This window comes from Xenopus laevis, chromosome 9_10S (genome assembly GCF_017654675.1).
Source record: "Xenopus laevis strain J_2021 chromosome 9_10S, Xenopus_laevis_v10.1, whole genome shotgun sequence".
Taxonomy (NCBI): domain Eukaryota; kingdom Metazoa; phylum Chordata; class Amphibia; order Anura; family Pipidae; genus Xenopus; species Xenopus laevis.
The window spans coordinates 66,520,327-66,533,939 of NC_054388.1; the positions used below are offsets into that span (position 1 = coordinate 66,520,327).

General features: G+C 39.0%; 1 protein-coding gene across 6 annotated transcripts in view; it reads left to right on the forward strand.

Annotated features, from left to right (window-relative positions):
- The window catches only part of dync1i2.S (dynein, cytoplasmic 1, intermediate chain 2 S homeolog), a 44,113-nt gene extending 37,032 nt beyond the window's left edge, over positions 1 to 7,081 (forward strand). For all 6 annotated transcript variants that reach the window (XM_041577728.1, XM_041577729.1, XM_041577730.1 and 3 more), the window contains 7 exon segments: positions 2,317 to 2,463; positions 2,995 to 3,108; positions 3,566 to 3,699; positions 4,417 to 4,561; positions 4,808 to 4,948; positions 5,074 to 5,199; positions 6,429 to 7,081. In XM_041577728.1, the coding sequence (XP_041433662.1) occupies positions 2,317 to 2,463; positions 2,995 to 3,108; positions 3,566 to 3,699; positions 4,417 to 4,561; positions 4,808 to 4,948; positions 5,074 to 5,199; positions 6,429 to 6,542 (921 nt within the window). In that variant the 3' untranslated portion in view covers positions 6,543 to 7,081.
- The last annotated feature ends 6,532 nt before the right edge of the window (positions 7,082 to 13,613 follow it).

The window sequence follows — 13,613 nt, forward strand, 5'->3', positions numbered from 1 at the left end:
AATCAGTTCCCCTCCATGGCATTTATGCTAATCATCCGGATGCCTGCCTTTGTAGCCCAAATAGCAGAGCTATTCCATTCTTCTCATTGAAACCATATGTATGTGTGCAAACAGATGTTGACTGAGCTCTTCATCAGTTATGGGGACGGGGGTAGGCAGTGGGGGGGGATATAGTTATCATGTTGGACTTGCTCAGATCATTTGTAAGCTTAGTATGTGCCAGAAATCTGCCTGCTGCTTCCCTTGTGACTTGTATTAAAGCAAGCCCTCCATTTCCTCAAAGAGGGTGATTCTCAGCGGTTTCACATGCCAGACAAGGAGTTTGGGGCCATTAAATAAACGAGGAGAGGTTGGCCGGAGGAAATGGGAACAGACTTGTTTAAGTGAAAACACATGCTTACAATGGGATGTAAATTGTAAGTCAAGAGAATACTTTGAATGTGTTTGCCAACAAGCGAGCCACTTCTCTTTTCTGAATGTCAAACTTTGCAGAGTTTATTTTGATGGATTAAATGTAGCGTGTAATCCAGTGCTGTCAGATTACTGTCAGGCAACAGTCTTGAAGACCGACAAATGTTGATTTTCCTGTAAAGAGATCGGACCGATTAGAAACTATGATGAAACCCCTTAAGAAATGGTTTAAAGAAAAACAAGTGCAAGGAGATTGTGTGTTTCTGTGCAGCAGCTTCTTTCCAAAAGGAATATAGATGGCTTGCCTGAAATCATGTCAGGAAAAAGATTTGAACATGATGTAGTGTTATTGTGCTTTATTCTGAGTTTTTCCGCTAATCTTGTTTTATGCACCTATTCATACCTCTATCTATCTCAGGTTCCTTGTCTACAGTCAGCTATTGGTTCATTTGTCTAAAGCAGTGATCCCCAACCAATGGCTCGTGAGCAACATATTCCTCTCCAAACCCTTGGATGTTGCTCCCAGTGGCCTCGAAGCAGGTGTTTATTTCTTAAATTCATGGCGGCTTGGAGGCACGTTCAGGTTGCATAAAAAACAGGTGCCCTGCCAAACAGAGCCTCCTATAGGTGCTACCAATAGACAATTACAGACTATAATTTGCAACATGATTATGTTGCTCTCCAACTCTTTTTAACATTTAAATGACTGGGGACCCCTTTTCTAAAGCATTACCTGTTCAGTTGTAGATGGAATGTATTTGCCGTTTTGCCCATTAAAGGAAACCATGGTTACCTTCTCAGCATTGCTTGGAGGAACAATGCTGCATTGTAGTGCCCTGAGGTGTCCCAAAATGGGGATATTGACACGAGTCTAGTGGCTGCAAGTGGGATCATGTCAGATTTGCTCATGCTTTACAATAAACCTGCACTTTGCCCTATCTCACTAAAGTGCAGACTTAATAAAGGCCATGGTCAGAGATTTTTGTTTAATAAGGCTAATGCTAGTGAGCAGAGTTTTCCCTTTTAATTTAGAATGAGTTGCTAACTGATTTGGGTTTTCACGATTCCAAATCTTCCCTGAATCAAACTCTGTTGAATGAATGGAAATATGATATTTAGGTTTTTTCTCAAAAATTACAGTGTTAAGATGTTACCTGACTACTCAAATAAATGGGGACTGCATGGAATGCTGGGATTTAAGAAGCCATAAACATTTCTTTGACTGACCTTGATAAACATTAAACTACTCAAGATTTTTCTTCAATACAGCCAAAATGGAGGACCATCAAGATTAAATATTAAGGCAGCTGTACACAGAAGAATTGCTGACATTTTTAATGAATAGAATTTTCCAGAACATTGTCTAAATCATTGCTCTTCCCTATCACTGTGTTACCCGACTCCTGCTATCAGTCTGACAGTAAAAGCATCGCTGAGTTGCTCATTAATAAAGGGTCAAATAATGGATTATTTTAAAAACCACACACTACATTTTGGATTGTTTTCATCAAATTGATATTTCCCTTTTAAAACTAGCAATTGTTGTGCCGACAGTAGCTGCGGTCTAGACCATGGGCCGGTGTAAGTTGCCAAGAGATTGCCAGATATCCGTTGGGCGGGTGTAAGAATCCTGAGGTGCTAGGAGGCCCCAGGCCACTGATGTGGTTCTTTTTTTTTTATAAAGGGTCTACATGGGTTTCACTTATGTGTTGAAAAATCAGGCAAAGAACTACATTTTTGGCAACCTCATCAGGCATAGTGGTCAGAGAATGACCAACAATGGAGGAGAAACCCAACTGTATTAGATTAACTATATCTACCAGTAAGCTCTGTGCTGTACTAAACTCTCAAAGGGTTGGAATGCCATTCATAATATTCTGTCTCTCTTTTTTTTTTCTTTTTTAGTCTGCGGTTACGTCTGCTGCTTTCGCAAGATTTCATCCCAACCTCGTCGTGGGGGGAACCTACTCTGGGCAAATAGTTCTGTGGGACAATCGAAGCAACAAGAGGACCCCTGTTCAGAGGACTCCGCTTTCAGCTGCTGCTCACACAGTAAGGAGGAATCTCTTAGGAGCAGGTTTTGATTGTACCAATGAGAGTCCTGGATTCTAAACACCAGTGCATTGTAATTGTGAAACTGTAAAAATGGGTAATGGGTTCAGCTTACATGCAGTGTCTATGATCTGAATGAAAAAGAGAGAGAGCATGAAACCGACAGTAGATATTCCTATGTGCCAGGTACACCAGTAAAGCTCAATGTGAGTTTAAAGTGGCCCTTTAAGACTTAAGGCACATTTTGTCTGCCACTACTATCTATTTTAAAACTGCAGAATGGAAGCCTTTTTATTATTTTTTTTTATTGTTGCTCTTTGTGAATCATGATAAAACATTACAAATTGGGACATTTGATTTTTGTCTGCTGCTATTTTTCAATAGTTCGCAGCACCTCAAACACACTGAGTCTAACATCCCTGCACTGTAAATGCTGAACATCACCTTCTAATAAAAATATCATTTATACATTACTGAAGCAATCGTTTTTGTGATCATAACCTTAGAAAGTGTTTGTGTCTTCTATTTAAGCATCCTGTGTATTGTGTGAATGTGGTTGGCACCCAAAATGCCCACAATTTGATTAGCATCTCTACTGATGGCAAGATCTGTTCTTGGAGCCTGGACATGCTTTCTCAGCCGCAGGTATGTGTATATAACTGCTATCTTTTAGTCTATATATAGGAAACCAGTCTTTTTTTAATTAAAGGGCAAGGAAACCCATTTATATAAGGTAACCCCCCCCCAGAGTTTCCAGGAGCGGAACGGTGAAGCAGATCTGATCCTGACTTCAACTGTACCTGCTCCTGTCAACCATCTGGGGAAGAGATATCAAGCAGCCATAGTTAGTGGCGGCCAACACTGCTCTGCGAATTTGCATTTAATTCAATTTAATTAACAGGTAGGTGGGGAGGTGCTAGGGGGTTTGGGAAGAAGACCTTTGGAAAGTTCTACCATATATAATTGGGTTTCCTTCAAATTCACAGTGGCCCTTTAATTGTAACTTGCATTAATCTCGCCCTTCGCAAAATATAATCCTGGGCACATTGTAATGAATGAGACTGTGAGACAGACTTTATATCTTCCCCCTCCTTCTCTGCAGGACAGCATGGAGTTGGTTCACAAGCAGTCTAAGGCAGTAGCTGTCACCTGTATGTCCTTCCCAGTGGGAGATGTCAATAACTTTGTGGTGGGAAGCGAGGAAGGTTCTGTGTACACAGCATGCCGCCACGGCAGGTACAATGAGAAGCTGAATCTCTTTCTCTGATTCACAGAGCTGACAGGGAAGATGCTTTCCTAATGGCACTTAGTAAGACATATTGCAAGAACTTTGCAATCAAATATTAGATGGAAATTGCCCCATTAAACGGGGACGAAAAGAAACTTCTTTGTGAACAAAATGATCTTCCTTCCCTTTTGCATTGTTCTGGGGACTTTTTTGTTTCCCCCCCAAACGTTAAAAGCCGAGGACAAAGACGCTGTGTGTCTTTCATGGCTCACATTTGCCATGATGGGAAGTTATTTCCTATAGTTGTTCCTATTAATGGCACAAAGTTTGTAGAGAAACAACAGTATATCTAAAGTACTCCAAGCCATTAGTGAATGTGAATGTAACTTTTAGCAGGACCCCAGCGTGAATGCAAATAGATTGTGACGAGCCACCAAGTTTTGTATATACAGTAAATTCAATATACTGTAACGGCCCATAAAAATCGAATACAGGTTTATATCATTTGGAACAATTTTAAACGTACAAAGAATAAAAAAAGTATTTTTAATCTTAGCAGTGAGGGAGAAATGTTAACTTTTTTGGGTATTCTACTTGCCTTAATATTTACATATGTTCTTGACCTATTGCTTTACCTGGTAATTACTTTTCCCTAAAATACTGAGTGGCAAATTGTGTAAATGTTTGGCGTTTAATTCTGACTGTGTTGCTCTTTGTTCCTATAGCAAAGCTGGAATCAGTGAAATGTTTGAAGGCCACCAAGGACCAATCACAGGAATACATTGCCATTCTGCCGTTGGAGCTATCGACTTTTCTCATTTGTTTGTCACTTCTTCTTTTGATTGGACAGTGAAACTTTGGACAACTAAGGTAGTTTCTCCCAAACCTTTATTCAGGTGCCACTATTGGCCGCAGTGTCCACCTTTCCATTCCAGATAAGTCATAGTGTATGTAATGAGTTAAATGCCATTCACGGCTCCCTCCATACATATAGGATGAAAACCTTTAGCATATAAAATAGGTTGTTGCTTTCCAGCTTATGTCCAAACACATGTAACCTTTAAATAGAATAGTGTCAGTGTTTATAGAATTTAACTCTGTTTCATCTGTCTCCAGAATAGTAAGCCTCTCTATTCATTCGAAGACAACTCTGATTATGTCTATGATGTTATGTGGTCTCCTACTCATCCTGCCCTTTTTGCTTGTGTCGATGGAGTGGGGAGACTTGACTTGTGGAATCTGAACAATGACACAGAGGTGAGTGAGTCTGTCATGATCCCCAACACCCCATGATGCTGTGCTGGACAAAAGCCGTAACTGTATTAGTACAAACGATATATTTAGTACTGTTGGGCAACATCTACATATTATTCTCTTTATAGGTTCCCACAGCCAGCATTACAGTAGATGGAAACCCTGCCCTAAATCGTGTGCGATGGACTCACTCTGGGAGAGAGATTGCTGTCGGAAATTCAGAAGGAGAAATCTTTATCTACGACGTGGGAGAGGTAAGTTGTTCAGAAAGTTACCTGATTTGGCATCTCATTTAGCTGCAATGTGCTGGGGGTAAAATTACTGACTAATGATTTCACACACTATTCATTTCCATTTGACCAATTGGTTTCGTTCTATCACTGCAAAAGAAAACATGACTGTAATTAAAGGAGAAGGAAAGGCTTTGTGCATTTGGGGATGCTAAATGTTAGGCACCCCAAGTGATTGTATTGACTTACCTGAAACACGGGAAATCCTATCAGCAGAAAACTGCACCGGCCCGGGGTTATACCAGTGAGCACCACGGAGCGATCCTCTTCCATCTTCTTCTTTCTTCAAATTTCCCGGGGCAAACGCAGACACAGTTGAACGAAATAGCCGACTTTTTAGTTATAAAGTTCGGCTTTTCATGCTACTGCGCATGCGCAGCCGCATGAAGAAAGCAGAAGACGATAGAGAAGTGCGATGCTCACTGGTATAACCCTGGGCCAGTGCAGTTTTCTGCTGATAGAAGCACCGGCCTGGGATTTCAGGTAAGTCAATACAATCACCTGGGGGTGCCTAACATTTGGCACCCCCAAGTGCACCAAGACTTTCCTTCTCCTTTAAAATTTACGTTTCTTTACAAGGGGGACGATAAACCAAAAATATAATCCTTCCTAATAAAATTACATTCTTAGCAACTTTACAGTATTCATTCAGTAACATTTTATAGTGGTTGTAAAGTTATTTGTAAATGTAATTGCAGTTGAGTATTTGCCCATTTCTGTTCTTTGCACTGGTTCTGACTCTTGATCAGTTTAGCAAAATTCAGTTCTCTCCCATGTCTGATAATCAGCTGTTTTTTGCTACACTGTTACAATAGCCAGGACCGCCAGTGCAGTTAATAGCAAGGGGCAGACTTTCATTACTGATTACATTTTCACTTCTTAAACTAAGGAGTATTTTTAATGAATATATATTGGACAGTTGCTTAGATTTGAATTGTTTGTTCTTTTTTCTGAGTTTTTTTCGGAGACAGATGCTCAATTGCAGCAGTGCAGTGGCCCATATCATCCAATCAGATTGCTTTGCTTTCTGGCAGTATACTGATCAATTGCTGATTGGTTATTATGGGTAATTGTGTATGTGCAGTTTTGCTCCAGTTTTTGTACCGTTACCAATTGTCCAAATAATGACCCACCCAAACGACTATGGATTACTTTTATTTTAATTATATTTGATGTTTTTTTTTTCGTAACAGCAAATTGCAGTACCTCGTAATGACGAGTGGACCCGTTTCGCCAGAACCCTTGCTGAGATCAACGCCAACAGGGCCGATGCTGAGGAGGAAGCAGCAAACCGCATACCTGGTTGAGATTGTGGATGCGACACCAAAAATCCCAGCCTTTCCCTAATACTACCCCACAGAGCGCTGGCGTGTAACTGATCTAAAGATAATTTAAGAAGAAATGTGGATTTGATCTGTGGACTCCAACACTTTATAAACCTCATTGTAAACCAATGCAGTGTCTCTTTTTTCTTATTTATGGATGTACCTATGTCCTGTGGCCTCCTTTGTATAAGTACAATGTGGCCTGACACGCAATACTTCCTATATGCACATATCTTTGTTGTGGGAGGAGCTATTCAGTCTCCTCCCACTTTTTACAAACCGGTTAACTTACTAATATAAATCTTATTTTTTTGTAATGAAATCCCATCTCCTCAGGGTAAAACAGTCGCATTAGATTCCAAAAGAAAAACGATTGCTGATTTTTCTGCCTTCTTGACGAACTATTCCACCTGCATGCAACTGCCATTTTCTGTAATCTCATTAAACCACTTATTGGCTTTTTTGTTAAGCAACTGCATAACTAGACTGACATTTTATTAAAAGTAAACTTTTTAACTGAACATTGTAAACCCAGTCCAGTGGTCCTTTTATTGTGTCCAGTGTATTCAGAATTTGTGTACGTTTGTGAAATGAAACCGTCACTGCTGCCTTCATTGTATGTACAGCCAGTGGGAAAGTGCTTGGAATGTTGTCTATTGCCCAATATTGACCACTGAGTCACATCATGCCAGTATAGCAAATGTATGTGTTTAGCTTTTCTATACCTGCTTGGCCAAGGCCTTTGACCTGCCCCATTCGTGGGAAGCCCCTCCTCCTTCTAGATTGTCTGGGGCCCCTTAACAGAACTCCTGCCTGTCCCTCCAATGGCTTCCCTGCCAGCCAATAGGAGCAGCACCAGGGTGATACCATCAGTGCAACATTCCAGTGGTTAAAACTGTCATCTAGTGATACTTTCGTTTACTTCTATTTCTCACTTTAGTCCTGTACTGCTACACCATAATGGTCAAAATGCATCATTCTTTAAGGGGACCGTCAACCTTAAAAATACCTTTTAGCAGTGACATTCTAAGGCAATTCTCACACTGTTTTATTTTTTTAAATTCTTAATGATTCTACTTTTTTAGCTTAGCTATCCAGATGCTAAGATCCCTTATGATCATGCAGTGATTTGGAAGTCATAATGGAAGATGAATGGGAGCAAAAAATATTTCGTGGTTGCCAGGGTCAATGACCTCGACATCCATTTAGTGTTTTAAATGCTGGCGGGGTGACCAGGATTAAAAATCATAAAGCAAGACCAATTGAAAAATGAAAAAAAATCCTACTAGGCCTGGCTCTAACAAGGTGTAAAGGTTAATTTTAAAATGTAACTTTTTGTTCATGCAGTTGACTGATAGTTTGCTACCCTGACAGTTATCTGTCCAAGCCATTCAAACCAGAGCTATATAGGCATGGGATCCATTATCTGGAAACCTGTTATCCAGAAAGTTCTGAATTACAGAAAGGCTGTTTTTATAGACCCAATTTTATCTAAATAGTCCAAGTTTTTAAAAATTATTTCCTTTCTCTCTGTAATAATAAAACAGTAGCTTGTACTTGATCCAAACTTAGCTATAATAAATCCTCAGTGGAAGCAAAATCAACCTATTGGGTTGATTTAATATTTTCTAGTAGACTTAAGGTATGGAGATGCAAATTATGGAAAGGCCTGTTATCTGGAAAATCCTTTCAACCCCAGAAACTGAACCAAAAAGTACAAGTTTTGGTAATTTCTCTACAAATAAACTATAGCAGAGAAAACACAAGAAGCTGTAAGGGTATGTAGTAGAGTCTAAAGCAACTGAACGAGCTGAATAATTTTTATTTTTTTTCAACATTTTTATTGGGTTTAATAATCTTAAAAATGTTTCTCCTCCAAGCGGCTTCTTCAGTTCAGCTTATAAAAAAAGTGATTGTTCACCTATAAATAAACTTTTTAGTATGATGTAGATAGTGATATTCTGAGACTATTTGCAGTTGATCTTATTTTTTTATTAGTTGTGGGTTTTTATTATTAAGCATTTTGTTTCACAGCTCTCTCCATACTGGGATTTCAGACACTTTCTTGTTGCTAGGGTCCAGTTCACTCTAGCAACCAGACAGTGGTTTGAATGAGAGACAGGAAAATGAGTAGGAGAGGGCCTTGATACAGAAAGGAAAATGTAGCCTCACAGAGCAATCATTTTTTGTCTGCTGGGGTCAGTGACCTATAATGATGTTGGAAATAGTCAGAAAAAGACGGTAAATAATTTAAAACAAAAACTCTAAAATATGAAGATCTAAGGTACGTGTGTGTATTGGACCCCATTAAATTTCCATTTACTTGTCCTTTAAGGGTAAGGTCACACTGGGAGATTCGGGGAGATTTAGTTGCCCAGCGATTAATCGCCTCTTCTTTGGGGGCGACTAATCTCCCCGAACTGCTTCCCCCTGTCTTCCCCCTGCTAGAATGAGAAATAGCCTGCGGCATGGCACTCGTTTTCCGAAGTTGCCTCACGAGGAATCTTTGGGCGACTTCAGAAAACAAAGAGAGCAGTTCTGGGAGGGGGTCACCTGTTCTAAATTGATACATTTAGTTGATACATTTGTTATATTTGTCCCTACTGAGCAAAATCCTTGAGTTTTATTGAAGGGGAACTCCGGCTTCCAAACCACCATTTGATAAAGAGGCCCACATAACAGAGAAACCCCCAATATACCAATCACAGTTACATATTTCTTCAAAAAGTATGAATAAATGCCATTTTCTGTGCTGAAATCCAGTTGTTTAACAGTTTTCTCTTTCTGTATCATTTGAAATCCTGGCAGGGAAGGAGGGACTAAACACTGATGTTATAAATTGTAACAACTTTTCCACAGCTTAGATACAGGATGCAGGAACTACATAACCCACAATGCATTGCACTATGATGTTCCGTTCCTTATTGAAATCACGTGTGCAGGGAATTGTGGGGTTTGGAAGATACAGGCTGAGGACAGATGTCTGTTGATATCTGTCAACAGTAGCAGTAACAGTAGTCAGACAGATCAGCAAAGTAGTCAGACAGATCAGCAGGGGGCTATGCTTAGGGAATTGTTACAAACCATTACACATCGTGAAAAGTCTGCATATTTTTTAATTGATGTATATTGCAAAGTTACTTTACATGTTTATACTTTACATATGTTTAATTTAAAAAAAAAACTTGTGTTTTTGTGGAGTTCCCCTTTAAAGGCAGCTGTTATAATTGATACAATAGTTACTAATATTCCACAGATACTGCTGAGAAAGGTATTAACTAAATATAGCAACTAAATGTAGCAAATTGTAACAGTTCAGAATTCTGAATCACTAGAGACAAGAACATTCAACTTTAAACATCAATTCTGAAAAAACTGTAATGGAACTATGGAAAGTAATTGGATAAGGTCTTTACTTCTGGTGAACAATCTGAAAATAACTGAACTGAAAAAAAGTGTTTGGAATGTGGAGAAGCCCTTTACTGTTCTGTATAAGACATCCACAGTGTGGCCAGGTGTGCACTTACCCTTGATTCATTTACACTTCCAAAATATTACTGAGCATTTATACAAGGGCTAAGCTTTTTTTTTTTTACTGAGACAAATATTGGGAAAGATGGAGGTTTAGACCCTAGTATAGCAACTTGCAGGTGAAACTAATTCCACACACCTACATACATATATATATATATTATTATAATACACAAAAGCCATGAATATCCTGTAAATTATATCCTTATAAACGGTGAGTTCTGATGTCATCAGTTATAAACGGTGAGTTCTGATGTCATTTCTGTCACATGACTCACTAAAATTTGTGTATTATAATAAATAAAGTACCCCCAGTTGCAAAATATGAGGATATTAGAAGTTACCTCGGAGTTCCATGACCTGTATAAAAACACTTGGCCTTCGGCCTCGTGTTTTTATATGGTCATGAAACTCCTCGGTAACTTATAATATCCTTATATTTTACAAGAGGGGGTACTTTATTCACTATATAAAGAGCCAATGAATTTAATGGTCGACAACAAAAATACGGAGATGTTAAATTGAAATCCCAAAGAAGTCCGTTTGTGTTTAAGGCTAAGGGCACACTAGGCAATAGCGCCGCGATTTGACTCGCGGCGACTTTTCGCCGCGACTTTTAATCCGCAATCGCTGTGGAAACTTTTGCGCTGGCGTCTATGGGGAATCGCGAGCGTAAAAACACACGCGGCGATCTTTTTTCTATTGTCGCTCGAAATCGCCTCGCTAGGCGATTTCGAGCGACAATAGAAAAAAGATCGCCGCGTGTGTTTTTACGCTGGCGATTTGACGCGATTCCCCATAGACGCCAGCGCCAAAGTTTCCCCAGCGATTGCAGATTAAAAGACGCGGCGAAAAGTCGCCGCGAGTCAAATCGCGGCGCTATCGCCTAGTGTGCCCTTAGCCTTACTGAACAATATGCAGACCATTAAGGTAAAGCAGTGCAATCATTAGCATTCCATTAGGAGAATGTCACAGAGCCTGGATCACATAATCAGAGCTGAGACTTCAGGAGGAGGTAAGACTTATTGAATAGCTGAGCAGAGCTTTACCTTCAGCCGTTCCAAAAACCTCTCTCACCACAACAATCCCTTTCTTTCCAGCCCCAAATCACACTGTACAGTTTGCCATTCGCTTTGCGTGTTGTCTTTCCCTTTCACTCCATTATTCCTGCTTAAATTAAATATATTGTTTGCAAAAAAAAAAAAGCTACAGCTAAACCAGATTTCTGGTCTCCTATAGTGTATAGATGTAATGCCAACTACATGTTTGTTATACTCAAATCAATCATTGGTCTATGTACTACCTGGTTAATATTAATTATACTACTAATATAAAATGAGTTTATAACATTTTGGCACCCAAGAAATGGGGAGGTCATACAACTTGCTCAGGGTCACAAGAAATTCCCCAAATCAGAGACCAGTAACTTAAAGGAGAACTAAAACCTAGAAAAGGATATTACTGGAAATGTATTTTCTATACTGAACATACTGTACCAGCCCAAGGCAGAGTTTTAAAAACAGCAGTTCCTGGGCTTATTTTATCTTGTTAGGCCTTTTTTGTGTGTCAGTGGCACTGCGCATGCTCAGTGGGCTCCCGGCTGCTGTTGGGTTAAGCTTAGAGTTTGTGGGAAATCATCAACCAGCAGCAAAAAGATTTCATTTGTCTTAGAAGCCGATGCTAAAAGGCTGAATATTCTATTCTAATGATAATTGCACTGGTTCAGAGCTGCCATGTAATGTGTATTAACTACTAATCAACTTTGTATCATGACTTTTCTATTTTATGTATACAGTATATTGTGTCAGTCCTTAAAGGAGAACTATCATGAAAATAAAAAATTAATATAAGCTTCATCATACTGAAATAAGAAACTTTCTAAAGACAGTCAATTAAAAATTCTGTACCGTTTCTGAAATAAACAAGTTTATCTTCACTATTCCTTTCTCATCATCTGTTTCTCCTCATTCTTCATTCTGGAGTCAGGTGATGTTCATTGACAGTTAGATCCAATACAGGTATGGGACCTGATATCCAGAATCCTCAGGTTTTCCGGATAAGGGATCCTTCCATAATTTGGATCTTCATACCTTTAGTATGCTAAAACATCTTTTAAACATTTATTAAACCCAATAGGATTGTTTTGCATACAATTGAGAATAATTATATCTTAGTTTGGATCAATTACAAGGTACTGTTTTATTATTATTATAGAGAAAAAGGAAATCAACTTTAAAAATGTGAATTATTTGATTATAATGGATTTCCTTGGGAGACAACCTTTCTTTTCTGTAATTTGGAGCTTTCTGGATAACGGGTTTCCAAATATTGATTAAAATCACCAGACATCATGTCTCTCTAGATGCAGGATTTGGATAAAATGCAGTTATTTTGTTAGATTTTGTTTGTTAGTACTGGAATCGGTTATTTGAATGAGCTCTAATACATCTTCTAGGAAAGGAAGCTCCACCTATAAGATATATTGGATCTAACTGTCAATGAATATCTGACACCCAAACTGCTGCATGAAGACAGAATGAAGAGAAACAGATGCTGAGAGAGGAATAGTGAAGATAAACTTGATTATTTCAGAAGGCATGCTGAATATTTAATTGATTGTATTTACGTTTCTTGTTTCAGTATGAAGCTTATATTACATTTTCATAATAGTTCCCCTTTAAGTTCAGGTAAGTGACAGCAGCACAGAGAATGTGTTGTGAACCGAAAGAACAGAACATGGGGAGCTATTGGGCATATACAGTGTCCCAGATCTTCATTGCTAAAGGCTGCAGTGAGTTTAGGCTGGTACAAAAGTCCAAACTAGATTATAAGCTCTGCTGGGGCGGCAACATATATAAAGTACTATAAATATAAAATATTCTGTATATATGTTGATGCAACCTGACTATATTGTTTCATTTGCTTTCTTGTGTCATTCTCAGAGCCAAAGTATCCCATTTCCGGTGACATTCCTCCATTTCAATGTAACAACAACAGAATTATTTTACCAGCGTCTCTTTTCTCCATCTGTTTGGCATGAAACAATTCATTCTGCTTTGAGCTTAGAATTCACAGATAATGGAAGCGTCTGTAAGTGATCAGGCAGTTATTTATCAAAATTGTCTTTGTCCTATTTCCCTGATGAAACTGCTCTTTCAGGATTCCATCCCAGAGACAGCTCATTGAATTCCGCTCAAGCAAAAATGTGAAATCCCTCGGAAATGAAAGGCAATCCATGAACTCCCGTTATTTTATTACTTCTGCTAGGCCTTGGATCCCAGCAGGAACTCATTCCCTAATGGAGCTGACAGGGAATAGCAAGGCAAAGCGGAGTTGGATGCAGCAGATAACGCAGGTCACTGGGGGAAGCTCATTCCTATACTCTCAAGGAGCTCTCCTTGGCTGATTGAGCTTAAAGGTTATTAATGCAATGTGCTTCAGAGAAAGATTCAAAGCTATACATCCAATTATGTAAAGATCTGATGAAAACAATTGCTGTAATGATGATGTGCTCATAATGTC